Source organism: Microcaecilia unicolor, chromosome 1 (genome assembly GCF_901765095.1).
Source record: "Microcaecilia unicolor chromosome 1, aMicUni1.1, whole genome shotgun sequence".
In the NCBI taxonomy this organism is placed as follows: Eukaryota; Metazoa; Chordata; class Amphibia; order Gymnophiona; family Siphonopidae; genus Microcaecilia; species Microcaecilia unicolor.
Genome location: NC_044031.1, coordinates 368,688,399 through 368,708,068, shown reverse-complemented (window position 1 = coordinate 368,708,068; position 19,670 = coordinate 368,688,399). Strand labels below are relative to the sequence as shown.

Here is a 19,670-nt window from a genome sequence, read left to right as displayed (position 1 = left end):
GGACATCCCCTGGGCAGGGGCATAGATGGAGTAGCTAGGCCTAAGGCAGGGTAGAGAAGGAGCTGGGTATGGAACAGAAACCAGACATGAAATAGGAACTAGGTGCAAAGAGAAGCTGGATAGCAGTAAACCCATTAAACTCCGAGTAGGCCCACCAAGAACTTTTATATCAGCAAGGGTGTATCTTCATGGCTCTCCTTATATATGTACAAGACACTCAATCGCAGGCGTTATTCAATCAATCTAGTGTTATCCAACCTCACATCTACTTTGCAAAACACTAGATCATAAACTTTAGCAACAGATAGATATATAGATATATAGATATATATATATATATATATATATACATATATATTACATAAATACATAAGTAATGCCATACTGGGAAAAGACCAGTCCATCGAGCCCAACATCCTGTCCCCGACAGCGACCAATCCAGGTCAAGGGCACCTGGCAAGCTACCCAAACGTACAAACATTTTATACATGTTATTCCCGAAATTGTGGATTTTTCCCAAGTCCATTTAGTAGCGGTCTATGGACTTGTCCTTTAGGAAACCGTCCAACCCCTTTTTAAACTCTGCCAAGCTAACCGCCTTCACTACGTTCTCTGGCAACGAATTCCAGAGTTTAATTACGCGTTGGGTGAAGAAAAACTGTCTCCTATTTGTTTTAAATTTACTACACTGTAGTTTCATCGCATGCCCCCTAGTCCTATTATTTTTGGAAAGCGTGAACAGACGCTTCACATCCACCTGATCCACTCCACTCAATATTTTATATACCTCTATCATGTCTCCCCTCAGCCGTCTCTTCTCCAAGCTGAAAAGCCCTAGCCTCCTTAGTCTTTCTTCATAGGGAAGTCGTCCCATCCCCGCTATCATTTTCGTTGCCCTTCGCTGCACCTTTTCCAGTTCTACTATAACTTTCTTGAGATGCGGCGACCAGAATTGAACACAATACTCAAGATGCGGTCGCACCATGGAGCGATACAATGGCATTATAACATCCTCACACCTGTTCTCCATACCTTTCCTAATAATACCCAACATTCTATTCGCTTTCCTAGCCGCAGCAGCACACTGAGCAGAAGGTTTCAGTGTATTATCAACGACGACACCCAGATCCCTTTCTTGGTACGTAACTCCTAACATGGAACCTCAGCGGTGCAACTCATTGAACTTTGGTGTAATCAACGAGATTTACAGCACCGACCTCCTCAATGGCAAAACAATATCATATTATACTTGAATCTATATTTTCATATTAATCTTTTAATTGACCACAACATTTTCTTAAGGTTAATCATTCTCATTAACTTAATCATTCTCATTAACTTATCTTTTTAGAAAACCTTCTGAAGGAAAGTCAATTGCCAGTCAGGGACTAGATTGTCGGACATATATGTTTCGCTGCATTCAGAACTGTCCCCCTAAGAAATCAAACAGAAAAGAAAAGATTAAACCGACGCATGAATTCCCCTTGCTATCACAATTAAGTTTAAAATACATAACATACCTATTGCATTGTAATGTCAGCTTTACCGGACCGAAAATTCAAATGCAGTAAAAATGGCGGCGGCGTCTATCTCCCTTAAATACTATGGAGTCATAGTAACCTGGAGGGGCATAATCGAACGGGGCCGGCCATCTATATGGGCGGCCATCTCTAAGGCCGGCCCCATAAAGCGGCATATCTGACTGTATTATCGAAACAAGATGGCTGGCCATCTTTCATTTTGATAATATGGTCGGAGCCGGCCAAATCTCAACATTTGGACCAGCGTTAGAGATGGCCGGCGTTGGAGATCGCCGCCATTGGTTTCCCGCCGATAATGGAAACTAATGGTGGCCATCTCAAACCCGGCCAAATCCAAGCCATTTGGCCGTTAGAGGAGCCAGCATTTATAGTGCAGTGGTCCCCCTCACATTCCAGGACACCAACCGGGCACCCTAGGGGGCACTGCAGTGGAGTTCACAAATTGCTCCCAGGTGCGTAGCTCCCTTACCTTGTGTGCTGAGCCCCCCCAAAACCCCCCAAACCCACTACCCACAACTGTACAACACTACCATAGCCCTTATGGGTGAAGGGGGGCACCTACATGTGGGTACAGTGGGTTTCTGGTGGGTTTTGGAGGGCTCACATTTATCACCACAAGTGTAAGAGGTGGGGGGGGGGATGGGCCTAGTTCTACCGCCTTCCCGTCTCCGGAAAAGGTTTGTTTGCCGATTAATACCTTTCAGATATTTGAACATCTGTATCATATCACCCCTGTTTCTCCTTTCCTCCAGGGGTATATATGTTCAGGTCAGCAAGTCTCTCCTCATACGTCTTGTAACGCAAATCCCATACCATTTTTGTAGCTTTTCTTTGCACCTCTTCAATTCTTTCTACATCCTTAGCAAGATACGGCCTCCAAAACTGAACACAATACTCCAAGTGGGGCCTCACCAATGACTTGTACAGGGCCATCAACATCTCCTTTCTTCTGCTGGTCACAGGTCTCTCTATATAGCCTAGCAACCTTCTGGCTACAGCCACCGCCTTGTCACACTGTTTCGTCGCCTTCAGATCCTCAGATACTATCACCCCAAGATCCCTCTCCCTGTTTGTACATATCAGACTCTCACCACCTAACACATACATCAGGCACGCAAAAAAATGGCTTGCGGTAGTGTAGGCGTGGGTTTTGGGCGTGCGCCCATCCATTTTTTAGCACGCCTATAAAAAAGGCCTTTTTAAAATTTTTGTTGAAAATGGACATGCGGCAAAATGAAAATTGCTGCACGTCCATTTTGGGTCAGATACCTTACCACCAGCCATTGACCTAGTGGTAAAGACTCACGCGGTAATCGGGCGATAATGACCTATGTGCACCAAATGCGGACGCACACCAGAAAATAAAAAATATTTATCAGACGCGCGTAGCGGACGCACACCAATAATGAAATTATGGACGCACACCAATAATGAAATTACCCCAAGAGCCACACGGTAGTCGGGTAGTAACTCCATTTTGGCATGCGTAGATGCTTACACAGCTTAGTAAAAGGACCTTTATGTGTTGATGTAATATGTGCAATAAGCACCACCCACAGAAACCCACGTCAAAGTAAAAACACCCACTCAATTTCTAAATTTAACCCCCTCGGTGTTACTGAATTAAGTTGGAAAATCCAACGTTGTTCTTTATAATTTAACCGTCTGTCTAGATAGCCTGTCTCCCACCCTATGTCTACCTGATCTCTTATTAGATATCAGACACCTCATGTTTTGCTGATAACCAGTGTTGCACCAATGGTGCCTGTTCATTTCGAGTAGAAATCCTAGATTTGTGTTCTGTTAAATGAGTGCGCACCAGACGGCTACTGCAACCCACATATACTTTCTCCTTATATATGATCATTGATTAGGCTCACCTCTTGCAGGTCCACTTAGTTCTTCCAGGGGATGGGTATTTCTTTCTACCACTGAAACTCATGTTTCCTTAAACTTCAGTTGCAGCTAAATGGTCTTTGCAACTCAGCTGCAAGTCTCCATTCTCTGGTACACAGGGTCATGGGCCTGAGTCCCCAAAACCTCATAACAAGCTGGAACTCTTTTTCTTATAGAAATATGGTGGGCCTTTTTTTTTTTTTTTTAGGGGGGGAACTTACTTCTCTGGAACTTCCAGTCTGAAATGGCCCATTTGTGAGCTTTATGTGTCTTTTCACTGCTTTCTCCCTCACACCAAATATGGGCCCGTTCCATTAAATTTTCAGAGATTTATTTTGCCCCTAATTGCACAGACAGGCAGACATTCTCAACTCTTTATGCATAATTTCTTCCAGCATGCATTGGCTTGCAAAGAATAAAAACCTCTGTATAACTATCAAATTCCAGGAAACATTGCTTCATTTATATTATGTAAAAGCAAATATTAACAGAAATGGAAAGTCAAGCATTTTGTTGCTTGAAGCTGGGGACTGAGAGCTGTGTTGTCTCTCAGTATCATTAGTGCATTTCTGTATTGAGCACATGTCCCTCTTCTTAACAAGTGGCACCAAGTTAAACAGTGCAGAAAAAGGGAAGCTTACAGATGTTATTACATTGATTATTATGTGTTTTGTTTACTATTGACCATTTAGTAGTTAATTTTATTCTACTGACTGGTGAGCCATATCATGCTAGGTAAGTAACGTGATCTCATCAGGAGGACAGCTTCTACCAATTTAGGGCATTTCATGCATATCTTAAATTAGAGTGTGTAGGATCCAACCAAGTCAATTTATTTCTAATGCTTGCAAAGAATTTTTATATGTGGGAGAGCTGTCTTGGCAGTACTTGTGCATATAGCTGCTTTCTATTCTATTTCTATTCATTAACTCTTGGCAGTTAACAATAGCATACTTTGCGTTACAAAATTGCATTACATTTCTTTCCTGTTTGTCAAGTTCTTTCAGTTTTCCCTTCGTTAGGGATCAGCTGATGGCAGGTAAATTGCTTTCTATAATACATTTGCACAGTCTTTGCTTTTAGCGATATTTCTTGCTCTCCACAGGAGACTCTCTATCTACTTTTAAGTACCCAAATCAATTTAATTAAATTTCATTAAGGGCACTAGAGCTGAAACAAACTAATGAAAGCAACCAGCCTGTCAGGTGGTATGTATTTTTTGCATTACACTGGAAATAACACCCTTTTGACTCTTAAAAATGTGTTCAAATATTTAAACACTTATAGCTTTTAGAGAGATTGATGGGATAATTTCATTGAATCATCCACAAATAGGCTACCCTAAAAATTAAATCAAGACCCTGTTTGGCATTACATGAAGAACCTTAAAAATGAATTTTATGTATATTGCTTTTAAGCATAATGCCAACTATTAGAAAGCCTCTAAAAATTAATGAGCCAGATATTCTGTGGCAGTGACACTGAAGGTGCTTTACATTATTTGTTCATTCAGTGGCACTGTACTTTAAGTAGCATTGCTGAATATGCATTCGTGCAGCAACCACGTTATTGTTTCAACACATAATTTACATACGCATCAAACCCAGAGCTTTGAAGGGGGCCAGCTTTTTCAGCAGGAGATTTAGGGCATGTCTCCAGCCCACCCATAGCTCTGCCCATCCCTGCCCCTAGCTCCACCCCTGACACACCCTGAAGGCGACCTGTGGCACCAGGGGCGTAGCCAGACAGCAGATTTTGGGTGGGCCTAGGGAAGAAGTGGGTGGGCAACGTGTTCTCCCTCCCCCCCACACACCAAAAAAATCTCTCAGCTGGCGGGAAAATGCTTCCCTCCACCTTAGCAGTCTGCAGCATGTACAGGTGCCAGTATTGTGGAGAGCAGCGTTTTTGTTACTATCGGGGAAGTCTTCAGCTTGCGGAGCTTGGGATCCCCAACAGCTACCGCTAAACGTGTGCTACTGTTGGGTGGGCCTGAGCCCTAACTAGGTGGGCCTCGGCCCACCCAGGCCCACCTATGGCTACGCCACTGTGTGGCACCAACAGTTGCTTCCCCTTCTAGCAGCAGCAGCAGAAGATGCCATAATAAAGTATCTTCTCTTGCTGTCGCGGGACCAGTCTCTTGATAAAAACTCTGGCACTTGTCTCGCAGCAGCAGGAAATGATGTTTTATTAAGGCATCTCCTGATGCTGCTAGAAGGGAAGCTGCTCATTGGGAGATCCTGGCTACAGGAGTTGACCCACAAAGTGGGGAGATTTGGCAGGTCTGCAAACCTATAGTTAATGTCAAAATAAGGGAGGCAGAGTTTACAAATAGGAGATTCAAAATTTTAAAATTATAAGAAAAAAAGCAAGCTGCTAATGAAACTAGGTGCATGCACCTTATATCAGTACAGGCTCACTCAGGCCAGTGAGACCAGGACTATGGAGGAATATCATGAGAAGAAGCAGAACATTTACCACGCAAAAATGCCACTACTTGAGAAGGCTTTAAAAAATTGTACAGTACTTTACCACATTTGACCAAACAGTACATTTGCAAGGAAAAAAGTCTTGTTACCTTGCTTTATCTCTTTTTCCATTTTTTTTCATACAATGAAGGTAGGGCATGCACATTTTTCTCATATATATTCATGGTATCCTGAAAACCTGACTGGTTAGATGTGTCCTGAGGATTGGATTGAGAACTACTGTCTTTGAGTGATAGGAACTGGATGTGGGGAAAGGGAAAATGGGATGGGATTTGATATACCACCTTTCTGTTTACATATTATATACAGTACTTATTTTGTACCTGGGACAATGGAGGATTAAGTTACTGGCCCAGTGTCACAAGGAGCTGCAGTGGGAATTGAACACTGTTCTCAGGCCGCTGCACTAACCATTAGGCTACTCCTCGAGAGATATGAGATGAGCAGAAAGTAACTAAGGGCCCCCTTTTACATGCGACGGTAAGCCCAACGCAGGCCTACCACTCGCTAAAAAGGAACTACCGCCAGCGAACCATCATAGCTGGCGCTATAAAAATATATTTATTTTTGTAGCTCCAGTATGTACTTGGCGATAATTGGGCAGTGCTGCATGCTGCCTGGTAACCACCGGGTAAGGGCTCCCCACCAAAATGGCCACGCGGCAAGTGCTTCACTTGCCATACGGCCATTTCTTTAAAAATGAAAGACTTACCTGCGGCGGTAAAAAGGGGCCTCAGTACACGTCAAAAACACACGCCAAAGCAGGCACCCTTTTGCTGCAGCTTGGTTCAAGAAGGTGGGAGGGTATAGACATCATAAGAAGCAAGAAGACCCTGAGTCTGCTTGAAGACCTGACCTAGAGTGTGTCTAGCTAACATATGGAAATGACTTGTCGAGTGAAACCAAGCCTGGAAAAGAGAAACAAAAAGAGGAATGGTTTGATCGTCAGATTTTGAAGTTACCTAGAATGAAAAGAGGGGAACAGGAAACACATAGGTTGGCTGGCTGTGTTCCTTCAGAGAGGCTATCATAGGAGGAAGGAGATGGTAAATGAATGCAATGAAAAAGGAGGCAGAACCAAAGATGAAGCATAGAACATTGGCCTCAGGGGGCTTTTGTCTCACTTATCTGGATCTGTTACAGTAGGATAAGCTGTGGCCACGGGGACAAGCCCCAAGCTAGAAAGAGGTTTTCCTTGGCCATAGCAACATTTCAGTGAGGTAACGGATGTGCAGTTATAGATGATGTGGTACAAGAAGAGCTTTGTGATGGAGAGAATGGATGTTAAGTAGACCAATCCTAAGCAGATCAGAAGAAACAGTGGAAGAGTCAGTATCCTGGTGAGGCAGCAGTATGAAACACCGTTGGAAGATGCAGAGCCTTATCTTGGAGCGAATCTTGAGTACAATGGTCCCACTAGACAGAACAGAGATGGAGGAAACATAGGTGCTCCAAAGGTTCCTGAAAGAGCAGGCCTACCAATTCACTGGATGCTGTAATAATGAGTTGTATAACAAGGTGCCCAGAGACACATTATATGCTCTTTCGGTACATGCTTATGATGCAAGTGCCTTGTGGAGTTCTGGGTTTCAAAGCAGAGACTAACTAGTCATCTCGGAGGACGAATTGCATAGGAGGGAGAGAAGGAGTTATGAGACCAGCTAAAAGAATGCAGTCAGCAACAGAGTCAGCAGACAGAAACAAGAGGGTAGTGTTAGCAAGGTGAAAATTTATTTTTCAAAACTTCATCATCAGCTAACATGCCAGCATTCTCAGTCATAATTACCACTAAAAATACAATTTATGATGTATTATTTGCTTAGACTTATATACCACATTTTCCACATTTGCTCAAGACAGAGTTTAATAAACAGTATTATAGTACCTTATAAATAACAACCCCCCCCCCCCCCCCCCCCCACCCCTGGCCAATATTCAGCCCATGGCGGTGTGTAGCTTTAAAGCCACTGACTGACATGGGCTGAATCTAATCCAAATATTCAATGCTGGGGCCATGTCCAGATACCACTATTGAAAATGTGCTTCAGTCTCCGACACAGAAGTTATGCGGGGGCCGGTCAATCTAACCGCACAGTGCCATGGTGGCCTGAGGGAATATTCAGCATCACTGTGAGGTTAAGTATCCATGGACAGCCCACTGATGACAGCCCACACTCTTATCACCTCTCGGTTAGACTATTGCAACTTGCTTCTCACAGGTCTCCCACTTAGCCATCTCTCTCCTCGTCAATCTGTTCAAAATTCTGCTGCACGACTAATATTCCGCTAGTGTCGTTATGCTCATATTAGCCCTCTCGTCACTTCACTGGCTTCCTATCCATTTCTGCATACAGTTCAAATTCCTCTTATTGACCTATAAGTGCATTCACTCTGCAGCTCTTCAGTACCTCTCCACTCTCATCTCTCCTTACATTCCTCCCCGGGAACTCCATTCACTGGGTAAATCTCTCTTATCTGCACCCTTCTTCTCCATTGCTAACTCCAGACTTCGTTCCTTTTATCTTGCTGCACCATATGCCTGGAATAGACTTCCTGAGCCGGTACGTCAAGCTCGATCTCTGGCCATCTTCAAATCTAAGCTAAAAGCCCACCTTTTTGATGCTGCTTTTAACTCCTAACCCTTATTCACTTGTTCAGAACCCTTATTTTATCATCCTCACTTTAATATTCCCTTATCTCTTGTTTGTCCTGTTTGTCTGTCCTAATTAGATTGTAAGCTCTGTCGAGCAGGGACTGTCTCTTCATGTTCAAGTGTACAGCGCTGCGTACGTCTGGTAGCGCTATAGAAATGATAAGTAGTAGTAATAGTAGTAATGAGTAGGGTTTAAGCAGTCGGGAGCCTCTCCTGTCCGCTTAAACCTTATTGAATATCTACTCCAGCCAGTGCGTTTTTTCTAGCAAAAAAGGTGCCGGTACTCAAATGCAAGGCCACTGTTCAGGGGTGGGTTGATCACTAAGAGGGACTCATCCCACAATAGCCAGGCCCCCTGCAACCAGTCACAGAATCTATGACAAGGCAGAATTGGTGTGTAGAGCATAAGCTTTCATTAAAACTTGGAGTCCAAGGGTCAATTTTAGCAGACAATGGAAAAGGTGCCGGTACTCTGTACCCCCAATTACCCCCTCAAAAAAAGCACTGACTCCAACATTCCTAATACCCAACATCATAAAAATAAAAACGAACCTAATTAACCAACATATGTATGTGCATTGATATAAAGAAGATACAGGGGAAGAATTCAAGTCCCCTTGTCATTTCTACAGTATACAGGGTTAAAAATATTGTTTGATGTGTGATTTTCATGTTAATGGAGGTATGCCTGGACTTCAACAACATAATCTTCATTTTTCTGGATTATTTTACAGGATGGATGGTCACAGTATCATTTTGTAGCTTCATCTTCCACCATAGAGAGAGATCGACAAAGACCGTACTCCTCATCACGCACTCCCTCCATCTCTCCAGTGCGCATGTCTCCTAACAATCGTTCAGGTAAGTCTATATAATGAGGACAAAATCACTGCAAAAGCAATTTATATTTAGGGGATAATTTTCAGTCTCTTTCTGCATTGAGACTAAAACCATGCTCAAGTATTACCCGTGGGTTTTTCACCAGTTTTCAAATCAAAAATACTTTCATACTTTTGCTTTGAAGACTTGCAGTGTGTATGGATTACATCTGGCCATTTGCAGTTGCTTTTTTTCTGTTGGAGTTAATATAGCTGTCCTAATTCAGTTGAAATTTGGTTTCTGAGGATTTTTCAGTTTTCTTTAAAGACAAGTTTCTGAAAATTCGCCAAGATTTTAAAGGCAAAAAGGAGATTTTAGATTTACCACACACCTTTTTCAGTTGTAGCTGAAGGTGATTTACATTCAGGTGCAGTAGGTATTTTGCTGTCCTTGGAGGGCTTACAGTTTAAAGGGGTAATTTGAAAACTTGGTGCCTAACTCTTCAGTGCCACACACTGAGCATCAATTTTATAACAGCATCTGAGCACCAACTACTATACTATACTACTACTATAAATACTACTATAAATCAACATTAAGCTCCTATATATAGGCATGCCCACTGATGCCAGGTCTATGGCTGTCGTAAGTTAGCATGTAATGTGCCCAACTTATAGTATTCTTTAAGGTGTGTGTGTGTGACTGGATGACACCCACATTTCCTGCCCATGTTCCACCCACATGCACACTCCCTTGCAGTTATGTGCTATAGCACTTATACACTCCCTTATAGAATAGCCATATAGGGGTAAATTCTATAAATTGTGCTTAAAAAATTGGTGCCATAGAAAATCCGCTTAAGCGCTATTCTATAACCTGTGCCTAAAGTTAGACACAGTTTATAGAATAGCACTTAAAGGTAGGGGTCATGTGTAAATTTAGGTGCATCCGTTTGCAGCAACGAAACCATGGTGCAAATGCCCTGCCTAAATTTATGTATAGAACCCCCTTATTCTATAATTGCTCGCTTAACTGGCATCCATGCTCCTCCCCAAAACGCACATTACCCTTCCATTTCCGTGCCCCCTTTTCCGGGACGTGTGTAAAATTTAGGCGCAGATCATGTGCCTAAGTTTACACACCTGTTAATTGATTTCATTTCACACCAATAATTGCTTGTTAAAAAGCGCTAGCTGGCTCGTTATTCAATTAAATTGCATGCACAAATTGGGCACCATGCCCAAATTTGCGCACACAATTTTGGTGACTTTTATAGAATTAGGGGCTTAGTTGCACTTGTGCCCTGTTATGAAATTACCCTGTAACTTTGTTCTTGAGGCAATGGAAGGTTAAATGACTTTCCCAAGATTACAAGGAGTCACAGATAGTTAGAAGGAGCGCTCTTATATGGAGGGAATTTGCTCCAAAAATACTGGACAGAGTTTCAACAGTGTTGACTTAAAAGATTTTGTTCACTAAAGCTTGGTCATCAATTGTACTTTCAGCCCTTGTCCATCTCATCAGCTAAGGAAACACTGGGTGATTTCTTTACTTCACCATGTGTAGAAAAAAAAAGAGAGGCCGCTACTGTAGATTTTTTTTCATCATAACTTTGATAAATTTTAAAGATATGTTATAGGATTTTTGGCAGGCAAGGTCCTTAAACTGTTCAGCAACTGAGCATATATAAGTCATCCACCACACTTGATTTATGTGGCTGCCTTACCTTGTGAAATAACATTCATGCTGTAATTTCAATTTTCCTAACACGTAACAGGTCGCAGACTGATAATGCTATTGCAAGGTAAATGTAGCATCAGCTGCGGTGGTTAAATTTAATTATTAAACTGGCAATAGTTTATGTAACGTACAGGCAAAAATAGTAAATATATAAATATATAAATAAGCGTATAAAAGTTATGATGAAAAAATAAGTAGCCTCTCTTTTTCTGGACATGGTATATTATAAATATCTCCAGTCTATTATCTTATTTTTCTTTCCAAGTAGATCTGTTTTTGTTCAGTTGAAAGATTTCCTGAAGACCAGTTAAAGTTTAGATTTATTTCAGACTGCCATGCTGAAGCCAGTACAGAAATGACATTGGTAGATAATCTTGGAATGTATGCTGATATAGGGAAATATTTTGATTTAATACTGATGGGTCTTTTATTTGCCTTTGCCACTGTGGACCTAATACGTGTAAAAGCCCATTTGACAGAGAACGTTGAGCTTGCTCAATTCTAACAGTATTCTACAAAAGACTCTGCCTAACAACATCTGGGGCCCTTTTACTAAGCAGCTGTAAAAAGTGGCCTGCGGTAGTGTAGGTGCGTGTATTGAGCGCACACTGTGCCAGTTTTTACCGCATCTACAAAAAAGGGCTTTTTTAAAATGGGACGGGAAAAGAGCCTATGGTAAAAACGAAACCAGCGTGCGCCAAAAAATGACCTGAGCCCTTAACGCCACCCATTGATCTAGCAGTAAAGGTTCATGCGCTACATGCGTGGTGACCGGTTGGCGTGTGCCAAGTGCCGATTTCTACCGGAACTGGCACACATAGAAGGAAATAAATAATTGATCCATGCATTACGGGCACGCGCCAAATCTGAAATTACCACCAGGAGGGCACGCTGGCCTGGCGGTAGTCTCATTTGGGCGTGCGCTGCACACATGTAGAGCCTACCGTGGCTTAGTAAAAGAGCCCCAGAGTCTTTTGTAAAATACTTAGAAGGACATGCAGAATTGCACATGTATTTGCTGGCATGCACAGCAGGGTCAGCCATTTTGCAAGTATATACATGGAAAAAAAATGAGTAGCACAAAGCCACACAGCTTCCATGTGGAAATGCCAGCCTCCATATGTAGCTCTGCCACTTTACAAATCTGTATATATAAGCACCACCAAGTAAGTAGTGAGAATGTAGATTCTTTATTATTAATTTTGGCGGTAGATGTAAACAACAAGAGATTAAGGAGAATTACTCCCTTCATTGCATTGTAAAGTCCTGGCTAAAACAAGCCCTGTTTTAAAAACTGGGTGCGCCTCTGAACTAGTGCAAAATTTGGTGGTGACATTTTGTCTCATATACATGTTATTCCCATTGTAAAATACGGAACACACGTGTAGATTTTTGATCTACCCAAGCCACATCCAAACTGTACCTCCTTGAAATCTCTGCATGGTATGGATCTCCAAGTTAAATATGGTTTTCTGAAACTGCCATTTACACATGTATGTGATCTGCACATGTAAATACCACTATTTAAATATGGAAATACTTCGAAAATAAACATTATAGACTCCAGGTCCTAAGTGTCAGAGGCAGTATTCTCCATTGTTTAAAGCCTGATTATTATATTGGAATATCATGTAAAACGTAGAGTCATAGGGTGATTTTTAACTACCACTTAATTTATTTGCATCCATTACAAAATGTGGTGAAAAAAATCATATGGCATTGTTATTCAGATGACATACAAATTTACTTTAACCTGAGGCAGGCTTTCAATGGCTCCAACCTTAATAAATAAATGTTTATGTGTTATCCTTACTCACAAATTATGGGGTCATTTTACTAAGGCATGCTAAATGCCAATCAGCCTATAGGAGTATAATGGGCAGTGTGGCATTTAGCACATGCTAAATCCATTAACATGCCTTAGTAAAAGGACCCCCCATGTCTCAACATAGCCAAGACAGTAGTTTTCTGGACTGAGAAATTATCCTTACCTAACCCAAATTTGTTATTTGAAAATAGACTGTTTCAATCTAGGAATTTATTTGGACTGTCATCCTAATTTGGACAACACAGAAATCAGAAAAAAAATGCATGGTTTAAACTTTAGTCCATCTTGTGAAAATATTCCTTAAAATTGCAAAACTTAGGGGGCCCTTTTACCAAACTGCAGTAAAAAGTGGCCTTAGCATGAATTTGTATGGATCATTCCCACATGATAAGGCCATTTTTTCCGCATGGGTAAAATGGGCTAGTTTTCTATTTTTTGAATTAATAGCCATGCATTAATTTTCCCATTAGTGTGTAAGCACCTACACTCACCTATTTTGTACGCGGTAAGGGCTCATACGCTAACCACATGCTAATCGGGTAGCATACAGTGATGTAGCTGCGCTAACTTATTGGCGCAGTATTGGGTCCTTTTACTAAGCCGCGGTAAAAAGTAGCCTTTGATAGTGTAGGTGCCAGGGCTGCTAAGAGACTAAACCGAGGCAAGGCCGCCCCCCCCCCCCCCACCGATGCCTCCCCCCCCCCCCCCCCCCCCCCCCCCCCACTGCTGCTGCAGTACCCGGTCTCACCGGCCTGTCCTCAGCTCCGTCCACCATCGGGCCCCCTGCATTAAGATCAGCAGCGCCTCAGCTCCATTTGGAAAGGCAGATCACCTCCCCTTGGAGGCCCGGGCCTGGGGAATTTTGTCCCCCCTGCCCCCCCCTCCCCCCCTCTCGGTGGCCCTGGTAGGTGCATGTTTTGGGCGTGCGCCAGGCCAGTTTTACCACATCTACAAAAAAAGGCTTTTTTTTAATGGGCATGCAGTAATACTGAAACCAACGTGCACCTAAAACCAGCCTGAGCCCTTAACACCACCCATTGATCTAGCGGTAATGGCTCACGTGTTACACGTGCGGTGACCGGTCGGCGCACACCAACTGCTGATTACTACTGGAAACGCCACGCATGGGAGGAAATAAATCATCCAGGTGTTATGGGCATGCAGCAAATCTGAAATTACTGCCAGGGGGGTGCGGTAGCCTGTCGGTAGTCTCATTTTGGTGTGTGCTGCACGCGCATAGAGCCTAACACACCTTTGCAAAAGGGCCCCTGTATGCCTACTTTTTGCTCTTGACCCACCCCAAATGCTAAAAAATGAAATCTGTTTTTTTTTACCGCCTAGGAAGCGTGCTCAGATGCCAAAAGTACTGAGGGACACCTGAGCGTGCCCCCTGATAAGGCATTATAAAATGCAGTAAGCACACATTAGTGCTTACCACATCTTAGTTAAAGGACCCCTAACCCAGTTATTTAAACTTTGTTTTGAATTTATTAGATTAGTGCCAAGCTTTACTTTGCAGGATTACCTAAGAACAGCCTGTAAAGGTGGCAGATGATCAAAAATTGAGCTGCTCAGTTATCTCTGATACTAAGATGAATGACAACATTTCTCCTATATTGATAATGTTGTCTAAGGTATCATTCAATAAATAGTTGTACTAAATTCATACAATATACTCAACAACTATTGCATTCATTTTTATCTTTATTACATCAATTAATCTCATAAACCTAACAATTATTGTCTAAAATCCCCATATATCTATCATTCATTCAGTCATCCATTCACTCTAATTCACATTTATAAAACTAATATCAAAATATCAAACTCTATAACAATATAACAATAGAACACCCGGAATAATAGAATCACTTATGATCTTATAACAAAAATGTTGCTTTCAATAGCAATACTGGTGTAAAACTTGTAAATTATACTGACATTCAAAAACATTTCTTCTTCATTACGATCCTCTCTTAATCTATTGGTAACCTGCTGTAAACTTTCTATTGCCCTGTGGCAATTAGTCCATTGATTAAGTCAATTGTCCATCACAGCAGGTTAAAACAAAAGGTTACATTCCATCGTAACCCACAACTGATAACTCTGTGCTGTGGTATTGAATGACAGTAGTTCCATTCACCGTGACTCCATACTTCACGGGACTTTTCCTTGAATTTCAAACTGCTTCACTGCAGCAGTCCTCTCATTTGTGTGCTAAAACAGTTGTACTCAGACCCTACACGATCGTGTTTCGCAAATTTTGCGTCTTCAGGGGTCAATAATCTATATAAACAACAATAATAACATACATTTGTATTTCACAAACAATATTACAATCCTTCTAAAAACCAATATTATAAACTCTTACCGGCTCTACAGGTGGCCAAGCATTCACAATCCTGGATGTGCTGGTGGTAACGCCTCAAAAGACGCCCACACATGCGCATACCAAGGCTTCAAGGAGACTGAGTTTAAATACCCTCTCTCCAATTTAACAATCCTGGATGTGTCAAAAACAACGCCTCAAAAGACGCTGACACATGTGCATACCAAAGCTTCAAAGGAACTAACTTTAAATACCCTCTCACAAGTTTAACCACTCTACTTCTTTATTTAACCCATAAGGGCTTACAGTGTTCCAGAGGTAAATTAGCCTTTGTTCTTTACGCAATAGCATGCGAGGCACATTACCTCCTCTTTCAAAACTAATTTGACTCAAAACTACAAAGCGAAGATCCTGAACTTCATGTTTGACATCCACCCAATGTGAAACCAAAGGGGCTTTCATTCGTTTAGTACGGAGATTACTAAGGTGCTGTGCTATCCTAACTTTAATCTTTTTAGTAGTCAATCCAATGTACCATAGTTCACAAGGACATTTTATGCCATACACACAATTTGTAGTATTGCAGTCAGTGTGAGCCTGCAAACGATATATTTTCTCTGAATGAGGAACATTCACTTCATTAACTTGCATGTTAATGTTGGCTCCTTTTTTCTTTTAGATTTTGCTTTTAAAATTGTCTGACACTCAGGGCCCCTTTTACCAAGCTACGTCAAAAGGAGGCCTATGCTGGCGTCACTGCATGTTTTTGACGCACACTGAGACCCCCTTTTACCGCAGCGGGTATGAGGTAGGTCATTTCAGGGGAGGGAGCCCTTACCGCAACCCATTGAAGTGACGGTAAGTGCTCCTGCGCTAATCTGGCAGTAACCAGGCAGTGATAACCACCGGGTACACACCGGCAGTGCAAAAATAAATATATTTTTATAGCGCCAGATATAATGGTGCGCTAGGGGTGGGAAGTACCGCCGGGCTGCTGCGGTAGCCTGGTGGTACTTCCTTTTTAGCGAACGGTAAGCCCGCATTGGGCTTACCGCCGCTTTGTAAAAGGGGCCCTTAAAGCTTTTTGTGAACAAACTCTTCAGTATCTGATACTACTACTACTACTACTATTTAGCATCCCAGGAAAAAAGGATGTAGTACTCGGTTAGGATCTCTAAACTGATAATCGCTGGTATTTGTGCTTTTGCTTGTGCATCTCTTGCCCTTTGGAACTCCCTGCTTGTGTAGGTTATTCAGAAGAGGGAATTCTGTTAAGTTTAGGAAAAACCTTTAAAAAACTTTTGTTCAGGAAAGTCAGTGATCTTTAAGTGAAACTTTATTCTTGTTATGTTATTAGCTCCGGAGTTCCCAATGTATTAGATCTTGGGTCCAAGTTTATTATTCATTTTTAAAACCTAGTTAACAGTTTGAGGGCTTTATATTTAGTTTAGCAATGTATGAAATCTGCTGATTGCATTGTATTTTGAAGTATCATTGTTTTTATTGTTATTTTGGTTTATGATTTTTATATACAGTATAATTATTTTATTTTACAGTAGTTTTTGTACATTGCCTTGAGTCATAAGGACAGGTGATAAATTAAATCTAAATAAGTGAAATGAAAAATGGTAGGTTTTGGCTGGAAAGGTTTATGCAAATATTTTTAAATGACAACATAATCCACAGGGAGGGGATTTATTTTATAAGGCATTTTCTGTGTGTAAAGCACATTCTACTTGCAGACAAGGGCTCTAATGGAATTGCATAACTGAATATGCAGATGTCAATACATGTTTCAAAAAGATATATATTTGAGTTGTGTAGACACCACTGGAAATGTAGTTGTGATGGAGCAAGAGCAGAGTTGCAATATATGTGGGTGTTAAATAAAATATGCAAGTACATGCACACATTTACATCTTCAGAGCAGCTGTACATTTGTGCAAGACCCTTTTTTTTAGAAGATAAACTTTTGTTGAATGTAACAGTAAATCTAATCTAGCAAGGTAGATAGATAACTGTGTCTCCGTTGTTACTTATTTTGCCTTTACCCCTCCCTCCCTCCATCCACCCATCTCCCCCCTCCCCCCAATAGCTATCAGTCTCTGAGGAGACCTTGCAGTACAGCATCTAAGCTTGTGATGCTGTGGATAGAAACCTCCTAGATAACAAATTATTAATGTCACAGATCACAAATTTTAGTACAATGCACTCCATTTAAGTGCACATCGGATAAGTGCATGTTCTGTTTAACTGCATGCCGTACTTCGGTCCTGTTTTTGGCACCATCAATTTCTATGGGGACAAACTTCGGTTTAGCGCTCCACTGATAAGTGCAAGATTCGCTTATATGCATGGTTTAAGACCGCTCCTCTGCAGGAAAGACTCCGCATAAGTGCACGCACAGAATATGGAAGCCGATTGGCACATGACAAAGGGGCGATAAATTTGAAATCTCATTGATTAATTGCCACAGGCAGAATAAGCGAAAGAAAGTTGTTAGAGTGTACACTGGAGCTGTCGTCGTCATCGCGCAACTGTAAGTCTAACACTGGCTGAACGAATAGAAGTTCTTAAAAAATTAGAAAACAAACAAAGTCAAGCATCTATTGCTAAAGAATATGGTGTCAATCCCAGTCAAATTTCACGTATCTTGAATCAGAAAGATCAGCTTCTGGAAGACTGGCAAAACAATACAAATCCACACAGGAAACGTAAACGGGCGGGAAAAGCTGAGGATGTAGAAGATGCTCTTCTTCGGTGGTTTTCTCAAGTCAATGGTCCACCGCTTATGGAGAAAGCTAATCAGCTAGCTGAAAGTCTTGGACTAACTGAATTCAAAGCCACTGTTGGATGGTTGGAAAGGTGGAAGGAGAGGAGCAACATAAAATTCAAGAAACAGCATGGTGAAAAACAAGACGCTGATGACTTTGGTGCTGAAAATCGGGCTGCTTCAGTTCTTCCTACCATCTTGAACGAGTTTGCACCTCGTGACATTTTCAATGCTGAAGAAAACGGTCTCTACTGGCGCGCGATTCCTGATGGAACACTTGCATTCAAACAAGCCGAAGCTACAGGAAGTAAAACATCGGAGGACTGACTGACGATCCTCCTTTGCTGCAATATGGATGGGAGTGAGAAGTTGGAACCCCTCGTCATTGGAAAGAGCAAACAGCCCCGTTGCTTCAAGAATGTTAAGCGACTTCCTGTGTCATACGAGGCTAACGCAAATTCATGGATGACTGGGGAAATTTGGAAGCAGTGGCTAAAGAAGTTAGACACTAGATTGCGGGCACAAAAGCATCAGATTTTGTTGCTTTGTGATAATTGTGCTGCACACAGTGATGATGTCAGGCTGTCTAACATTAAGGTGGTCTTCCTTCCACCAAACACTACCTCTATGATCCAACCTATGGATCAGGGCATAATAGCCAATTTCAAAAAACATTATCGGGCACTTGTGCTACGTCGTCTGATGAGCATTATGGATGACTAGACTGGCAAGGATAATCGTGCTGTTGAACTGGCTCATAATCTATCACTGTTGGATTCCCTACATATGCAGAAAGAAGCTTGGAAACTTGTTACACAGGCAACCATTGTGAACTGCTACAAGCGGGCAAGCTTTGTTAGGGATGTGGAGAGGGACGAAACAGATGCAATTGTTGCAAATGCGTCAGATGAACAGGCTATTGACATCCCAGCCGGTGTTACTGAAGAGGAGTTTGATCACTAAGTAGCTGTTGATTATGATCTACAAACAGCTGACTACAGCACTGATGTCGAGATATGCGCCTACACGCAGGCAACGGCTGATGATGAAACAGATGATGAAATGAGCACTGAGGCACATGCTGACGAAATTCAACAACTTCCTGTCACTTTTGTAAGAGCGCTGGAGAGTCTCAACACCATGCGGGCCTATCTGGAGGCCACCGGATGTCAGTGCTATGACAGTTTTTACCATCTGGCAGACATGTTATTAGTCTATGGAACTCACAGACACAATAGTGTACAGAGGACTATAACTTATTACTTCAAGTAAGCCTAATGTCAGTTAACGGAGACTGTATACTGTACATATAATAAACAGTACTGTACATATGTTTATCAGATATCAAGCTTTTTTGGGTCACAACGGTTAAGTGCACGCTCCGGTTAACTGCATGTATTTCTTTGGTCCCAGACCCTTGCACTTAAGCGGATTGCACTGTACTTGGAAAGGGCAACCATTTCACATGGAATTGGGCTTTCTGCCCCTGCAGAGCAACGGTTAGTTTCTCAGATTGGTAGTGCTCCAGGCATATAGATAACCACTGCCTCTAGGTCTGCCATTGGACACAGGTATAAGAACATTTCTGCACTATGAGGACAAGTC

The 19,670-nt window shown here is 41.9% G+C and overlaps 1 protein-coding gene across 1 annotated transcript in view; it reads left to right on the top strand.

Moving 5' to 3' along the window:
• Positions 1–19,670, top strand: part of CTNND2 (catenin delta 2) — a 1,428,722-nt gene that overhangs the window by 1,361,548 nt on the left and 47,504 nt on the right. Inside the window, exon 18 of the mRNA XM_030219657.1 lies at positions 9,311–9,437. Within this exon, the coding sequence (XP_030075517.1) occupies positions 9,311–9,437 (127 nt within the window). The remainder of the gene's footprint in view (positions 1–9,310; positions 9,438–19,670) is intronic.